The 18,215-nt window shown below is 37.2% G+C and overlaps 1 protein-coding gene across 2 annotated transcripts in view; it reads left to right on the forward strand.

Moving 5' to 3' along the window:
* Nucleotides 1-18,215, forward strand: part of RECK (reversion inducing cysteine rich protein with kazal motifs) — a 69,584-nt gene that overhangs the window by 35,623 nt on the left and 15,746 nt on the right. The window contains exons 7-14 of one of the 2 annotated variants that reach the window (XM_075493631.1): nt 1,768-1,801; nt 2,673-2,870; nt 3,284-3,551; nt 6,228-6,407; nt 7,386-7,598; nt 8,383-8,519; nt 10,784-10,924; nt 13,573-13,761. In XM_075493631.1, the coding sequence (XP_075349746.1) occupies nt 1,768-1,801; nt 2,673-2,870; nt 3,284-3,551; nt 6,228-6,407; nt 7,386-7,598; nt 8,383-8,519; nt 10,784-10,924; nt 13,573-13,761 (1,360 nt within the window). The remainder of the gene's footprint in view (nt 1-1,767; nt 1,802-2,672; nt 2,871-3,283; nt 3,552-6,227; nt 6,408-7,385; nt 7,599-8,382; nt 8,520-10,783; nt 10,925-13,572; nt 13,762-18,215) is intronic. The other variant, XM_075493632.1, reaches the window with a different exon arrangement.

Raw genomic sequence — 18,215 nt, forward strand, 5'->3', positions numbered from 1 at the left:
TTGTATTTTCTTCACTTGAAAAATGTAACAATTCCATCTGTTTACGGCAGTACAACTTTTCACAAAAATACCCAAAGGTTATTGGGGATACCCGTTTCTCTGCAATGCAGTAAATACTAGTAACTAACATAGATGAAGAATCTTGTGAACTACTGAGCTTAAGTTAGGTCTGCATTTTGAGGTATCTTCCTTTTCTTATGTAGAGGTAGTAGCACATCTGATATTTTGCTGCACTGAAGCAAGATTTTAATCCCACAATGTTTGTGGATCAGTATGACGGTGTTTCTGTTTTCTTCTCTAGATGCTGTGTAAAATACAAATTTGTTTAATGATGGGGATAGGGAAATGAAGGAGATCAGGAACTTTATGAAGATGGGGATTGTGTTTTGTCACTATGTTAATGTATTTGATCACTTTTTATAATCTGGTGTTCTGACAAGTGTGGAGGGGGTTCAGATTTCTTTTTCACAACCATATAATTTTGAAGTCTTTGGTAATTGGCAGCTACACTTAGGAATTTTAGCCTCATGACTTCATCTTTTCATGGAGTTCCGGAAAGCTTATATGCAGTATCTATTTTTTTTTAAGAAGACATGTATTTTTTCAGTGTGGGGAAGACTGTGGTTGTTTTGGGCAAGAGTTCAATAGTCTTGAGAGAGGTGATTCTGCCCCTCTAGTCCACTCTGGTGAGACCCCACCTGGAGTACTGCATCCAGCTCTGGAGTCCTCAGCACAGGAAAGACATGGACCTGTTGGAGTGGGTCCAGAGGAGGGCCACAAAAATGGTCAGAGCAATGGAACACCTCTTCTATGAAGAAAGGCTGAGAGAGTTGGGGTTGTTCAGCCTGGAGAAGAGAAGGCTCCAGGAAGACCTTATTGTGGCTTTTCAATACTTAAGGGGTGCTTATAAGAAAGATGGGGACAAACTTTTTAGTAGGGCCTCGTGCAATAGGACAAGGGGGTAATGGTTTTAAACTAAAAGAAGGTAGATTCGGACTAGATATGAGGAAGAAATTTTTTATTATGAGGGTGGTGAAACACTGGAACAGGTTGCCCAGAGAGGTGGTAGATGCCCCATCCCTGGAAACATTCAAGGTCAGGTTGGATGGGGCTCTGAGCAACCTGATCTAGTTGAAGATGTCCCTGCTGATTACAGGGGGATTGGACTAGATGACCTTTAAAGGTCCCTTCCTACCCAAGCTATTCTATGATTCTGTGACTGCTCTGTGGATTAGTCTCCTCTGAAACAAAACAGCAGGGTGTATGTGTTTCCCTTCTTCTGTCATTTAACATGTTGTATATCCCCCAACTGTACCTTTTGGCTGCAGTCTGACAGAGTTGATAGCTTGCTTTAGCTTTTAAGATATATTGTTGTTGAGTTAGTTTGTTGAGATTTTCTATTTGCATGTGTGCATCTGTGCAGAATTCTTTTTTTCACATAGAATCTTTAGAATTATTGTCATTAAAATAATATTTTGGGATGTCCTATTATAGCATGCTGTTTCTAAGTTCGTCCAGGAAAGTCTTCCTATTTACTTGTTTGAATATTTATCTATTTTGTTACGAGTCCACACAGAACTCAGGTGACCCCAATCTTTTAATTTCCTACTTTCAGTGTTTTTGTATAGTGTTTTTGTTTAAATCCAATCTAATTGGAACAAATAATAACAAAGTTAGATTTATTAGCTCATTATAAGAAATGACTGAACACTTAAATATTTATTTGAAGTTTTCTGGCTTGTAACACTATTTTTGTTTTTATTTCAGAATGCTCTCTTTAGTTGTATTAACAGAAATGAAAGTAAGTATGTAATGAATAGTTTGTATTTTTTGTTTTTCTGTTATATTGTTCTATTTTTTTTTCTCTAAAATGTAAGAAATCCTGTGGATGTACATATACACAAATCATATGGATTCAGTTCCGTAGAAGGACAAACCACATGCATAAATTTTCCTGCTTGAGTGATAAGGGGATTGGGCTGTTCATATAATTTATGTCAGTTTTTAATTTGTTTATCTGTATTTGTTTTTTCTGTCCTATTTTGATGATTGCTTAGAAGCTCAATTTTTCCTTCTGCTTTGTTCATTTGATGATTGTTAAGTAACAAAATTAAATGCATAGATGAAATCTTGCGCCACGCAAGTGTTTTGTTGCCTGATGTCTGTCTATATAAAATTAAATCAGTGTCTCAGAAATAATTCTACTAAAAGTATTTCTCAAGAACTGTATATTTAATAACATATCAAAAATGGGTGAATCACGATACCATCTGTCTATTTTTTTGAATAAGTTTTAGGATACTACTCTCATATTTATTTGTTTACTATTAATATTTGTCTAATAATTCAATTACAGGACAAGTCTGGTTACCTTAAATAAGAACAGAACAGCTGAAGATAAAATTCAGCTGGCTTGCTGCATTGAACTTGAGTTCAAGACGGCTTCAGGGACTTTTTTTCTCCAGCCAAACAAACAAATGTAATGTGGCTAGTTACAGATATTCCCAGGCATTCTGTAGACAGAGATTATTTTAATAGAGCATACAATTTCTGCATTTTTTTTCACAGTAATACCTTGAGCATCATTGTGTGTGGTACAGACATGCTCATTTCTTCATTTCTCTGTGTAGGAACCTATAGATTTTCTGTTGTTTGTTTGTTTGTTTCCCCAGTGGGGTCAGTCTGTTGCAGTTATGCAGGTCATCATACAAACTGTCGGGAATACTGCCAAGCAATTTTTCGGACAGACTCTTCTCCTGGTCCTTCACAAATTAAAGCAGTTGAAAATTACTGTGCATCTATTAGCCCTCAGCTTATACACTGTGTGAACAACTATACACAGTCTTATCCAATGAGAAATCCTACAGATAGTAAGTATAGAAAATTCCTTCTTTACTACAAGTTATAAAAACTACTGAAAATGTTTGAGGATTGTATGCACTTTTTATATAAAATGTGTTATTGTATAAGTCTATTGTATAAATTGTATTAATGTATGTTCTATATTATAATTGTAATGGTATGAATTTATATAATGATAACTTTTGTTTGTAGATGCATTATTGATTTTTATTTATTTTTTTTTAATTCTACATATTGGTGGTTTTTTTCCAGAGTTGATTCTGTTTGCATTTAAAAGAAGCAATATTATTTGAGATTAATTGAAGGGGTAGGAGGGGGAAGCCTCCTTATAGCACTTTTTCTCTGAGGGCTATTATGTCATGCGTCTTGGTGGTTGTTGTATGCTTGATCATTAACTATTTTTTTTTTTATTTTTTAACAGGTTTGTATTGCTGTGATAGAGCAGAAGACTATGCATGTCAGACCGCTTGTAAAAGAATTCTAATGTCAATGAAAACAGAGCTTGAAATTGTTGATGGACTTATAGAAGGCTGTAAAACAATGCCTCTCCCTCAGGATCCACTTTGGCAATGTTTTCTTGAGAGTTCAAGATCTGTTCACCCAGGCGTCACTGTGCACCCTCCACCTTCAACAGGCCTCGATGGAGCTAAGCTCCATTGCTGTTCCAAAGCAAATTCTTCCACATGTAGGTCAGTATCTCTCTACCCTCATTTCCTATTGTCAAAGTGCTTCAGAAGTCTCATATCAGGCCTTTGCCCGAATCCTGCTATGTACATCAAATAAAGAGTTCTGTGAATTCTTAGAAAAAATACAGGTTTAGGTAATCAGACGGGTGTCACATTCTGTCCAATACTTACTTTGTATCTCAAAAAATACTGTTCCATAAGAGGAATCACACTTTTCTCCCTTTTAGCACTGGCTTATTATAGCAGACACAATAAGTTAATGAAACCTATACCTTACTTGTGGTCATAATAGCCAGTATTGCAATAAGATGAAGAAGCCTTAACCAGATGCTGAAGTGAGCCAAGGGGACAATGAACTGCACAAATTCTCAAGTACCTGGTTGCTGCATGTTAAAACTGTAGGAGTAATCCTTACTAGATGCTATTCAGATTTTTGTCAATGAAAAATAACTTAGGTTATTTAACAATTAAATAATGAAACTAACTATTCTGACAAAAAAAAAAGAAAAGGTTTTCAGCAAATAGTTGCATGCTTGCAAATAACCATATGTCCTGGTTTTGGCTGGGATAGAGTTAATTTTCTTCCTAGTAGCTGGTATAGTGCTGTGTTTTGGATTTAGTATGAGAATAATGTTGATAACACACTGATGTTTTAGTTGTTGCTAAGTAACATTTACACTAGTCAAGGACTTTCCAGCTTCCCATGCTCTACCAGGTGCACAAGAAGCTGGGAGGAAGCACAGCCAAGATAGTTGATCCAAACTACCCAAAGGGCTATTCCATACCATATGACATCATGCCTAGTATATGAACTGGGGGGAGCTGGCCGGGGGAGCAGGGCCACTGCTCGGGGACGGGCTGGGCATCGGTCGGCAGGTGGTGAGCGGTTGCATCACTTGTTTTGTTTTGTTGTTTTTTTTTTCCCTGGGTTATGTTCCTCTCTCTCTCTCTCTCTCGTTATTTTCCTTTTCATTACAATTTTTGTTGTTGTTGTTGTTATTATTATTATTATTATTTCAATTATTAAACTGTTCTTATCTCAGCACACAGATTTTCTTACTTTTGCTTTTCCAATTCTCTCCCTCATCCCACCAGGAGCGGGGAGGGTGAGCAAGCAGCTGCGTGGTGCTTAGCTGACGACTGGGCTTAAACCACAACACTGTAATTGGAGTATTTTTAGTTTAGAGTGGTTATCCGTCCACTTTAAAAACAGATCATTATTGCATTTTAAATGTATCAATATGTCAAAATAAGTTGCAAACATTGGTTGTTGAGCTGTTACTTCTTTTTATATCAAAGTTTCCAGTAACAAAAAAACAGATCCTGAATGCAGCAGGATCTTATAATGAGTTTAGTAGTAGAGCTCTGGAGTTACATTATTTCTTAGAACATTGTAGCATAGGGCAGTTGATACAATACCTCTTAGTTGCTTGCTTTGACAATGAGTTCTAAACATGGATCCTTCCCTCGCATTTTCAATGTGCAGTAGACTTTAATAGTACAGTGAAGTTCCATACCTTCAGTTGGGACGGGAACAGTTGTAGTTTGTAGTATATTGCTGTGAACAAAGTGGCTTGGGTATCACTGACATCAGGAAACATCTCAAACACAAGCAACAAGCAGTGCACCTGTTTCAAACATCAGGGCAAAAGAAGAACTGTATTTTGCTTGCCAATCATTTCTGTAGGAGGAGAAGGTGTGATCTGAAGTTGAAGGATGGGATTAGAAGTTGTTCATTATCATGTCAACCTAGGTTTATTGCAAGTAAAATTAGCTGGGATGGTTCTTGCCTCAAATTCATTAGTTCAGGTTTCTAGCTATTACATTTTTATTGGATATTGCACTTTTATATTCTGAAGTCTTTCAGTCTTACTAGCTGTCGTGGTTTAACCTGGCAGGCAGCTGAACACCACACAGCTGTTCACTTACTCCCCCCCCCCCCCCCCCCCCCCCCCCGCAGTGGGATGGGGGAGAGAATTGGGGAAAAAGGTAAAATTCATCGTTGAGGTAAAGACAATTTAATAAGAAAAGGAAGGGGAAAAAATAATAATTATAAAAGAATATACAAACCAAGTGATGCACAATGCAATTGCTCACCACCCACTGACCGATGTCCAGCCAGTTCCCAAGCAGTGGCCCTGCCCCCTTGGCCAACTCCCCCCAGTTTTTTGTTCAGCATGACATCATACGGTACGGAATATCCCTTTTGTCACTGAGGGTCAGCTGTCCTGGCTGTGCCCCTTCCCAGCTTCTTGTGCACCTCCAGCCTCCTCGCTGGCAGGGCAGTATGAGAAGCTGAAAAGTCCTTGATTTAGTGTAAGCACCGCTCAGCAACAACTAAAACATCAGTGTGTTATCAACATTATTCTCATACTAAATCCAAAACATAGTACTATACCAGCTACTAGGAAGAAAAAGAACTCTATCCCAGCTAAAACCAGGACACTAGCTTAAAGATTTTCTAGCATTCTTAAGCAAAACTGGAAAACTTAGAAAACAGTGAAGTGAGGTTATTTGCTTTGAGCACAACATTTGGATACTCTTGCAGACTTTGTGGGCACTAACACAGTTTTCTACTGTGAGTGTAGGCTGTTGTGATCAGCAAAGAAACAATGGGCTCTTCTATATCTGAATGACTACTCTTCTTTTTATTTTCTTCACCTGTATTTTTTCTTTTAGAGAGCTCTGCACTAAACTTTATAGTACGAGCTGGGGCAATTCACAGAGCTGGCAAGAATTTGATCGCTTTTGTGAGTATAATGCAGTTGAAGTTTCCATGTTGACCTGTTTAGCAGATGTACGAGAACCTTGTCAGCTGGGCTGTAGAAATCTTACTTACTGCACTAATTTTAATAACAGGTAGGAGAGAGACACTGAATATTTTATAAAGGAATTCCTCTGCTTTGATTTAAAGAATAAAATAAAATGTTTTTCAGGCTTATTTTGAGATTGTATGTAGCTGTCTTTCTGCAAATATTTTTTTAATGATTTAAAAATAAATAGTTTTTCTTTAGAATAAACTTTTGGAAATGTATTTAACAACAGACATAGACATTTTATTCTACTTACAAGAATAAAAGCTAATCCATCAACTTGTAAAATGTCGTCATATATTAGCAGCATTATTCCTTTGTCTTACTGTATAGGCAAGTAAAGCATGATTACTGGAATGTTGTGTATTATAAAATAAGGTAAAAATTCTTGTTAAATTTACATGTTACTCTCTTTCAATATTCCTTTTATTTCAGAGATATTTCTGTGGTTTTATACTCTATAAGGCAAAATGAGTCATTTAAAAGTGTCTGAATTAGTAATTGCAAGGTTACAAATTAAATAGTTTGAGTTTCAAAAAACATTTAAAATGTTGTTAGCTATTAGAGATCTCTGGCTTTTTCTTTGAAATAGTATACAGTGGCATGAGAGTTATATGAGTAGTAGAATCACATATGTAATAGATGCAGCCTGGGCAAATATAAATGATAAATCAACTTGCATTAGTGATTCACCAAGAAACATTCACACAGATATTCAGGATATCTAAGATATTTGCTTTTAAGTCAACTTTCTTCAGGTAAGAAAAATTTAAGTGATATTTGATCCAAGAGGTAGTGGTGAGAAGGGAGTTTCGGCCTTGAGTCTTAAAGAGCTTATTTTCCTTAAAAACAGAATTCAAATTGATTTTGATCTTGCTTAACTCTGGAAGGGTTTAATTTATTTTATAGCACAAAAAGCAAGCCATATCAATTGGCTTGTTGTAGAATTCATATGGTGAAAGGTAAAATGTGTGGTGTTTTCTTTTTCTTGTATACATGCCATATCGTAACTTCTTCTTTTAAGACCAACAGAACTTTTTAGGAGTTGCAATACTCAGTCAGACCAGGGAGCCATGAATGACATGAAGCTATGGGAAAAAGGGAGTATTAAGATGCCATTTATAAATATTCCCGTGCTTGATATTAAAAAATGCCAACCAGAAACGTGGAAGGCAATTGCCTGCTCACTGCAGATTAAACCTTGCCACAGCAAATCCAGAGGAAGTATTATCTGCAAGTAAGTACTGTGGGGGGAAAAAAAAACAATTTAGAGGTTCTACTAAGGATTTTAATGAGGACTAAAAAGCTGCTGTAGGACTGTGTTTGACTTATGTTAGGAGAACATGGCAAGGCAAACACAGAAGGAATATGAGCTTGTGTAGTTGCCATTGCTTGAATCTCCATCACTGTAAATGGAAGATTCTTGCCTGTTAATGAGATGGATGTATATGCTTCTGTTGTAAAGTTGATTTATTATTCGGGATTTTTTTGGTTCTCTGTGGTGTATATAAAACTTTTCCTCTTTTTTGGTTTTGGGACCTACTGGTGATTTTCAGCTGACAGAAAGGTCTGAAAAAAATGAAGTTTATTTTTAAAAAATTAAATTTTGAAAGTAGGTGATTGGGTAGAAAAGAGACCAGTTAATAGTATAGGTAGTGAGATAGAGTTCAACCCATATTAGACATCAGTAAATCAAGAAAATGCTTGGTCTTGAAAGATATATGCATATGATGCCATAGAAAATAAAAATCACCAAGCCCAAAGTAGAGGGAGAGTAGTGTAAGCAATAGTTCCTGTCTTTGTGTCACAAATTTGTTCCTCCCCCTGTATGTAAAATGTAGTGTGTATGTATATATATATATATATATATATATATATATAAATAAAACACACTGTTGTGAAGCAGAAGGGGAAAGTTGTGGATTCGGGGAAGGGAAAAATGTGGAAAGAAATCTTTTTCATAGAAGACCCTTTTTCTTCAAGTAGTGTTCATGAAGTTCTGTTTCTTTATTTACCTGAAGATCAGATTGTGTGGAAATACTGAAGAAATGTGGAGATCATAATAAATTCCCTGAAGGCCACTCAGCTGAAAGTATCTGTGAGCTCTTATCTCCAACAGATGACTTGGAGAACTGTATCCCTTTGGATACATACCTGAGTAAGTATTAACATACCTATGCAACAAAATTAGAAACCAAGATACTTTGAATGCTTATCGTTGCTTTTAATAACTTTCATTATTTCTTTTAAAGAAAACTATATTGAATTTGAGACATTTTATTTAGCGTATTAGAGAAAATTGGATTTTTCAAATTGCCGTAGCTCATTATGTTTATTCCTTCTTGTATTGGGTGTTTATGGCAAGGTTGTTTTGGTAGTGGTGGAGGCTGCAGGGGCTATATGGGAAGGCATCAGGGACTGCACTGTGGCAGACACAGCCAGCTCAGCAATGAGCCCGCTATAGGCCAACGCTGAGCCACTTTGCAAAGTTTGTGGTGCCTCTGTGAAAACACATTTAAGAAAGGGCAAAAAGTGCCAGACAGGTGGAGGAGAAGGGAACAGAAAGAGCGAGAAACAACAGAGGTAGCACCAAGGTCAGAGGAACAGGAGGAGAGGAGGTGCTCCATGGCACAGCAGATGTCCACAAGGCAGACTTTGGGGGACCCCATGCCACAGCAGGTGGGTATACCTTGAAGGAAGCTGCAGCCCGTGGAGAGCCCATGCTGGAGCAGAGGAAAGGTGTGACAAGGAATGAGTGGCAGAGAGAAACCGCTGTGTACTGACCATAGTTACCGTCATCTCCTCCTTCCCAATCCCCACTGCATCACTTGGGCAGGGGCAGAGAAATCTGGAGTGAAGGTGAGCCTGGGAAAGGGAGGAAGAAAGAAGTTGCTTTAATGTTTGTCTTTTTGTTTCCATTACCTGAATCTGTAATTAGGTATTTATCTTAATTGGCAAAAAATTCAGTTAATTTTCCCCAAGTCAAGTCAATTTTGCCCGCAATGGTAATTCTTACGCAATCTCCCTGTCTTTATCTCAACCCATGAGCTTTTCTGTTCCTGTTCTACCTGTTTTCTACCCCCATCCCATTTGGGGTGGGGGTACTGGGTGGGAGTTTTCCTGTTAGCCAAGGCTAACCCACCACACTTCTTTGGGGACTTCATATATTCAGTGCAAATACACTAATCTCTGTCATCTAATAATCTGGCTTGTTGAATTTCAATTATTTTTACCTACGTGAAAATAGACTAGTTAATCTTACTTTATGAAAATTCTGTTCTTCAATAAGTCATGTCACATGCCAAAAAAGTACTATAATGATAAAACCACTAGTACTATTTATTTACAGGAGAAAAGCTGGATTGTGCTTGGGAGGACTGATCTCAAATAAATGTCACTTAAACAATAGCATGATTTAGAGTACAACTTCTTGATGTACAAAATTACATTTTTGCCTGATGCATAAACTCTGTTCTTTAACTGTGCAATTGGAATAACCAAAAACCAAATTACCTCTTGGGGCAATAGAACATGAGTTTAGTAGGTATGTGGAAGAAAGAAGTTTTTGTGATTCTGTTTTCTTCTAGCATGTCTTATCCCTCAGTGTGGAACACAATTGTATTAGTAAAATTTCATCTTGGTTCTAGATTTCATTTAAATGCATTTTTTTAAATTATTTTCCAAATCTGCTCTACCCTATTACTACTTCCTATTGCATATTTATCTCCGCAGGATTTGGACCTTTTTAGCTTTATAGGATTTATCCAGTTTAGACTTTCTTCCAAATTAAATTTTGATACTTCTTTCTCAGAATCCCAGGAACTTTGAAAATAGTAAAATTTTGGTTAGCAAGAGCTGCAACTGAAAGCATGCCTCAACAAATAAGTTGTTCCCAGAGAGACAATGTATTGAAGCTTTGGGTGATTCTTTCCATTTAGCTGCTACTTTTCCATGTTGTCTTCCCTTTCCTTAATCTTGTAACAGGAGAACCTTACTAGTGAGTTAAAGGCAAAACAGAAACAAAAGTTTATCAATGATAGTAAACTTGGTTAAATATCAAGTGTACTTTAAACCTCCCAATTTGTTAATCATTGACTATGGGACTTCTCTTGATTAAACTGCCAGTCATTGTCAGTTTGTATTTTTGTCATATAGAGAAAATTACTGGGGAACCAAGACAGAGGAAATATTTTGCTTGTGAAGAATCATCTGGGTCATTATTTCCAGGATTGAGGACTAAACTTTTGAAATAAGTTAACTACCTTGTCATGTCAAGCTTCTACAAGTATAGTTAAAAAAATAAAAAATATTCCACAGAATTGTCAAAAATACAGTTTTACTGAATGTAAGAAATGCTGTGCTTTACTGAAGAAAAATAAACCTCATTTAAATCAATATAGATGCTGTATATTCTGTTTTCAGGCCCAAGTTCTTTAGGTAACATTGTAGAAGATGTTACACATCCATGTAATCCAAATCCATGTGCAGCTAATCAGTTATGTGAAGTAAATAGAAAAGGATGTCAATCTGGAGAACTGTGTCTTCCATATCTGTGTGTGCCTGGTAAGGGTTTTTGGACTTCTGTTTACCTAAATTTTGCTGATAAACATATGTTACTGAAATTTTGTTGAAAGTTTTAAAGTTAATTGCTGATATCCCAAAAGAACTATTATCACAATTATCTTGTGTTTTCAAAGGCTATAGCCTACTTTCTAGCCCTTTTCATTTCTCTATGTGTTTCTATTTTTATTGTCCACTGAAACATAATGTCTTATTAGAAGATATATTACTTATTTTGCATCAGAAGAAATAAATGTCCATACATGGTCTCTAAGCAGCCTGCCTGCTATTTAAAATTACAAGCATGCAGTACTGCAAATACAGTACAGCTCACTGCTTATGCAGACACCATTACATGTATTGCCCTGTATTTCTATACATTATTAGCCATATCCACATTATTTTCCTTACTGGTGAAATAAATGAACATTATGTCTTGCCTTGAAATTAATGAAAATCAGGCTGTCAGTCTTGGGAGGACATTTTGAGAGCTCTGAGAATCTGATCAAATGCAGGATGCCCTGGGATGTACACTTGCATTGGCAGCAATTCCATTGTTATGTTCAGGATGGTATCTTACATGGAATTGTCCCAAATTCTTCTTCATAGGCCAGGTCAACTTCTCAAAAATCTCTCCAGCAGCTCATGGGTAACTGGGTCCAGTCGAAGTAGATTAATACCCAGACTTTTTCTTAAGAGCTTCACTGTTGCTGCTTCACTGGATTCAGAGTGCCCAGGTTTAGGGCTTGGGAAGGAAGTGACATGGCACTTAACTTATTTGCCTCTCCTTTCTTCTCTCTACTACTTGAGCTTGCAGCACTGATGCAGCATCTCTGCACTTCATTTTTAATGACTGACAGCACTATGAGTTCATTGACTGGAGAAAAAGGCAGAACTGCAAGGCAGATTAGCTCTGTGTCTCTCCCAAATCTGTATGTAGACTTGTAGTTTGGAGGACGAAGACAGTGACTTTGGGAAACAACAAGAATATGAATAATGGATCTTGTGCTGCCCTGTCCTCCCATGAGACCCACAGTACCACTTCTCATTAAAGACGATGTCTGGAGATGCAGCGGTACACAGCTGACTGCATTTCTGCTGATGCTCCATTGAGTGATACTTTTAATGTAGGTGTACCTCTCTAGAAAGGCATTCATGATCATTTGGGAACTACTCTTTTAGAACATAGGTGTTGTCCAGCTTCTGCACTATGAGTAAATGTGAGCTGATTGGGGAGAGAGCCTCATGTAGAATGAGTTTCAGCTATCTAACTTTGAAATGGCAGGCTTGGATGGTGTTGATAACAAGGGTCAAATCTGCAAAAGGAGGTGGGAGACTGTATGTTGTCCAACTTCTACAGCCCCTTCCTTGTTCTACCTTAGACACCAGTAGTGCTTGCCACAATTTTTCCCCTTCCTTTAAAGCAAAAGGTGTCATTCAGTGACATCCACCATAAGGGATCACCTGTGGTTCTTGAAGCAAAGAGGAAAGCTTGCATTTGGTGACCGCTTGAACGCATGCATTGAGAGAGACTGAGCAAGTGTGAGTGACACTGATTTTTTTAAACTGAATTGCAGGAAGCAGCCTCCTTTCTAGAGGAAGCAGTACAGAACATTGCCATAACTGTCTTGCATCAGTTCCCTGAACCTCTTTTGTTCCAGCAGTTCTGTGGCTGATCAGCAGTTTCTCCAGTGATTTTTAATTACAAAGAGGAAAACTGGGTTTTGCTTTACTCATACGTCTGCTACACTTGTGCTCCTCTGAAAGTGAGGGCAGACTTCAGCTCATTCTTTTTGTGAGCTTAGGGACATTGTTTTGGTTATGTTTGCCTGACCCTTACAAAATAATTTAGTTTTTCTGAAAAGCTGAGCATTATTACTATAGAGGTTGTATTGTCTTCACTTGCTGCAAAAGTCATTCAAAGTGATCTGAAAACAAGCTCACCCAGAGCTTTTGAAGAGACAGTTTACTTCCTCTAAAGGTTGGAAGGTGACTTTTATGTTTGAATTCCGTCTTTTTATTGGTTGAAAGTTTTGGGGGATTTGTTGCAGTTCATCACTTCTAGGGTAATTTTAATCTACTATTGTTTCCTTGCAATTTTTAAAACCATTTTTCTTCTTTTCCATTCTTTTTTTTTTTTTTTAATCCAGTTTTCCTGCTTTTTCTCCCTTTCTCCTCTCTTCACATCTACCTCTAAGGGCCCTTCAGTGTTCACATAAGAGGAACAAGTAGGGAAGGAAGACAGTAAATACGTGACAGAGGGGAAATGACTGGGCTTTGCTTGTGAGACCCTTTAATTCAGTTTTGTATTGGAGAGAGCAAAGCGTATGTAGTATTTGTTATATTACATATGTTTCATACCACTACAGAACTGTGGAAAATTAGATTACTTGAGAATTGTTGGAATTACCAGTCTTTTTCTCTGACATGACATTTCTACAGGTACTTCAGAACATTGTCTCAAGCAAATATCTTCTATTTCTGCTACTTGCTGCCTCTCTGAAATGAGTGAATATGTCTAAAGGGTGAGAACAAGGCTGCTTTAGGAACACCTTTGCTTTTTCACAAGTTGAAGAGTAGTAGTTATTTTTGGTAGTGGCACTTGCCAAAGTATTTAATAAGTATGAGCTAAAATTCCTCCTTGTATACAGGTTGCAAACTGGGAGAAGCCTCAGATTTTATTGTCCGTCAAGGTACGCTTATCCAGGTTCCATCCTCAGCTGGTGATGTTGGTTGTTACAAGATCTGTACCTGTGGACACAGTGGATTGCTAGAAAACTGCATGGAAATGCGTTGTGTTGACCTCCAAAAATCATGCATTGTTGGAGGACAAAGAAAAAGTAAGTATTAGAACAGTAATTATATCTTTATACAGCACCTGTTCCCTAAGTAATGAATTTTGAAGTACATATGAAGACCCAGAGGATTTGAATGCGGAGTTCATCAGAAAATACAAAAGTTAACGTTTGCATCCCTATATATAATACTTGTTTAATTTTCATATATGCTGGAGGGTTCCATTACTTAAATCAATACTGAACTGTGTCTGGCTCAACCAATGAAAGTCCTGTGTGAAGCATGTTCTTAGTACACCATTTTTCAACCAAAAGGGCACTGACTTGCCTCACATCCCCTGTATTTTATGGTACTTGATAACAGGTAGCTTCGTTTCTGGTAGAAGAACTTTCTGGTGGAAGCTCTGAGGATTGAGGAGGGAAAAAGTTCTGAGAGGAGCCAGTAGGCAGCAGGGATGAAGCAACAACAAATTTATCTGCTTTAAGCATGATATAGTTCTGAGGTTTAAGCATAGTATAACTGACTACAAATGGCTGCCCATTTCCTGGATTCCAACTTTGCGGGTACTCTCAGTCTACTTTTAACACCATTGGATATCCAGTGACTAAGAGAGGTGTCTGGGGAAGAGTATGAGAAAAGGCAGAGGATTTAATTATACTTTCCATGAATATTCCACCAGAATCTGTTCTATGCTTCAAACCACAGACCCCTTGAGCAGGGGGTGGTTTCTCTACTAGCCCCAAATGGTTTGGGGGTTTTTTGTTTTCATTGGGATTTTTTTTTCTTCAATGGATTTTAAATATGGGTTAAAAAAAAAGTCAGCAACTTTTATCATGAGCTATAACCTTTGGCAAGAAGTTCCACATGTTAAGGTATGTGTGCCTAAAACCCCTCCTTTTGGGTGGTTTTTTTTTGTGGGGGGTTTGCAAGGGATTTCTTTTAATTCTAGCCTTGATAGTTTGTTTCATCTGGTTCCTCTTAGTTCATGAGATTTATCCTAGTTCTTGCATTGAAAGAGCTGATGAATGACTGTTGCCTATTTGCCTCCTCTTTCAGACCTCTGTCATATTCCCCTCAGCTTTCTGGGATTTTCTCCAAGCCAGTTTCTACTCTATTTAATCATTCCTTATATGAAAACAGTTGTATACTTTTTGACCATATTTATTATCTTACTGTGTACCTGTTTCTAGTTCTTACATTTTCTTGTGAAATGGGAACTGGAACTTCATACACTATTCACAATCAAGTGCCTAATCAAGTGTATGTAATAGCAAAATTATGTTCCTTTCATAATTATTCTGAACATTATCTTTTTTTGGCTACTAATTCTATTGAGGTCATGCTTTCACAGGGCTGTCTATTGTAACACCATGGTTCAGTTCTTAAATGGAAATGGTCAGCTCACAGCTCATTGTGTGAATTGTAGAGAATCACTTTATGTTCATTACAATGAATTTCCTCTGCTATATCCTTTCCTAGTTGCTCAGTGTGGTGAGATTTTCTTGAAGTTCTTCATTATTTTGTCCTTTGTACCTTAATGCTATTGATAGACTTTGTCATGTAAACATTTGCATTTGTTTTTTGGATCACGTATAAATATGTTGAACAGAACAGCCACTGCATAGATCATGGAGACTCCTCCAGTGACCTCCCTTCATTGTCCATTTATTCTGTTTCACAGTTATTTATCCATGTGAGCACTTTTTTTTCCTATATCTACATTTTTTTCTTGAAAGCCTATGTTAAAGAGCTATTGAATGTCTGTTGAGTATTGAAGTGTATCAACCTGATTTTCTGTTGTCCACATGCTTATTGACTCCTTCAGATAATCCTAAAAGATTTGTTTTGTGACTTGCACAAAAACTGTGATTCCTTCCCCCGATGTATCATATTTAGGTATGTGTCCACTGATGCAAACTTTTATACTTTTACCACATTTGTGTTGTGCAAAATTAAGTTTGCCTATCTTTATTATCCACAGAACCCTTTTAAAAAAAGTATATATTTTAGCCACTTGAATTGGTATCCAGATCCTGGGGAATTTTAAAGCAATAGGCTATAAATAAATTCACTTATATTAGCAGGTATTTCACACCTGAGTTCATTTGGAGTTTTTCGGTGAATGTTTCTGGTATTGCAGAGTTTTTAGCATATGTCTGTCCGAGATCTGCTTCTGAGGCAGGTTCTCTAACACATTGCCTGTGAAGAAGGTACTCAGCTTAGACTTTTAACTTCCTCTGCAAGGAACAGGCATTCAAGAAAATCTTTTACTTTTTTCTGTTGTTGTTGACTTATCTTCTGAGTGGTTCTTTTTTGTGTATTGATCAGGTGTTCACTTTTTGGTCCTCCCTCCTACCACAAACCTAGCCGTAGGTGTAAAAGCCGCATAAAACTAGTTTTATCAAAATAGTTGTTGATATCTGAATTAGCAGTGAACAAAACCAGTAATCACTGGATGTATTCCCAGTAGACACACGCACAGAAGCACGCACACACACATACATACATACATGCTGCTAACATGGCCAGCCACACTGATCAACACAGACAGAAATTAGTGCTCTTACTGGCAGCTACGTAAACACACATAGCTGTAACACAAACATGAACAGCACATGTGGCCCACACCTGTTCCTATTCTGCTGCCGATCCAAAACGAAGCCTGCTGATGAAATACATGCACACAGAATAGAGGTCTGTCTGGTAGCAGGCCCTAGATGCACAGTTTCTCTGCTAGCTGCACCCCAGATGCCAGTCTCCCAGAGCTGGTGGCATCTGGACTCTTGAGCTCCCAAGGTTTGTGTTTCCACTCCAGTGGCTGGCACACAGACCTCTTATCCTACTTACTGATTCATCCAGCTTAAAGTTTGTTAGCATTCACGCACATATTCAGAGTAGGCGCACGCACAAAGAGGGTAAAAATAGGATTGAATAAAAATATAGTATAGATTGTGGTGATCAAGTGCAGGGTTCAGTCAGAGAAATGTACTGACCAGCCACCCCTCTACACTCAACCATTCCTTTTTTCCCCTTTTCCCTTTGCTTTCCCACACATCTTCCTGCTTAATCCATCTTAATTCCTCCTTTTCCTCATCCGTGGTCCTTCCACTAACCATCTCATAATAAATTTTGCACAGTCCCAAAATTCTGTTCCCTTGGCATCACACAATGAATCTGATACCCCTTTAGGCAATGATGCTGTTTTAGTTTGCATGGCATTCTGGAGAGGGAGTTTCTTTTACTGAGTGATGTTGGTAGGTTTCACACCAAGGACAATGGTTTAAAAAAAGTGTTTAAAAGACTGTTCTGCTAATGTGTAGAACCATGTTAGAAATACATACCTGTCCTAGACTGTCCTCTGCACTTGGATTTCTTTGAAACCTTCATAGCCTGCAATTAAGTATCATAAGGCAGCCTATGCATTTCAGAAAAAGAACTTACTGAATTTTTAATGAAATTAATATTAAATAGGAATTACAGTTTAATATATTAATCAATGATCCTAACATATGCTTAAAAATGAGCATGTAAGCAGATACATTCTGATAACAAAGGCATATTGAACACCGTGGTTCTTTAAAGTCTTCCTCAGCATGGTGGGTCTAGACCTCATGCTGATTTCCTTCTGCCAGGTAACTGTAAGATTAACAGCTTTTTATTTTAAAAATAAAAGAATGCTAACTGTCTCTTTCTTGACTTACCTTTAAATTATTAATTTGCTAAAATAACTTTAGTGTTACTGTTCAGAGATTAAATTGGCATGGGTAACGAATCAGTCGGCAAGAGCTTTTCTGCTAGTGAACAGTTACATATTTCTGCATTGGACGTTGTTTAGTGTCTGTAAATCAGCCTTTTTAAAATACTGTCAGACTGAAGTCCAAGCATAATTAAAGCAAGTCAAAGATACTTAATAAGTCCAAAATAACTGAGTCACTTTTTTTTATCATGTAATAAGAAAGAGTTATTTTCACATTAAGTATATCTTAAGAAGCAAGGCACTTGTTGTAGTTACATTTGTCACGAACATAATTTTCTGATTGTGAACCAAACCCTGAAATCATGAAAGAGTAGATAATTGGGATATTTCTTTCTCTTAAAAGATACCAAGCAGATCTAAATAATCAGTTGTACAATTGTCATCATTCAGGAAAGTCTGCCTGTAATGTTCCATGCATTTACACCTTGTAATGATTTTTTTTTTTTTTTTTGTTCATCCAAAGAGGATAAAAGTCAGCCAAACACACTTAAAACTTATTTTGTATTGCCAAATTGGTACTTTTTGTTCATGGAAGCCGAACCCTGAAAACATCTTAACCTTAATGATATATTTGATGGACAGTTATAGAAAGTATCTGTATTTAATATTAAATATTAAACTATATTTATTTGGTTTATATGTCAGTTGCAAAAGGTAAGGTTTAGTCATAAAATCTGAACTGTGGTTTTTAAAACCATTCTCTATAAACCAAACAACCCTGAATGCTTCATCTGATGCTGG

Source organism: Mycteria americana, chromosome 2 (assembly GCF_035582795.1).
Source record: "Mycteria americana isolate JAX WOST 10 ecotype Jacksonville Zoo and Gardens chromosome 2, USCA_MyAme_1.0, whole genome shotgun sequence".
Classification (NCBI taxonomy): Eukaryota; Metazoa; Chordata; class Aves; order Ciconiiformes; family Ciconiidae; genus Mycteria; species Mycteria americana.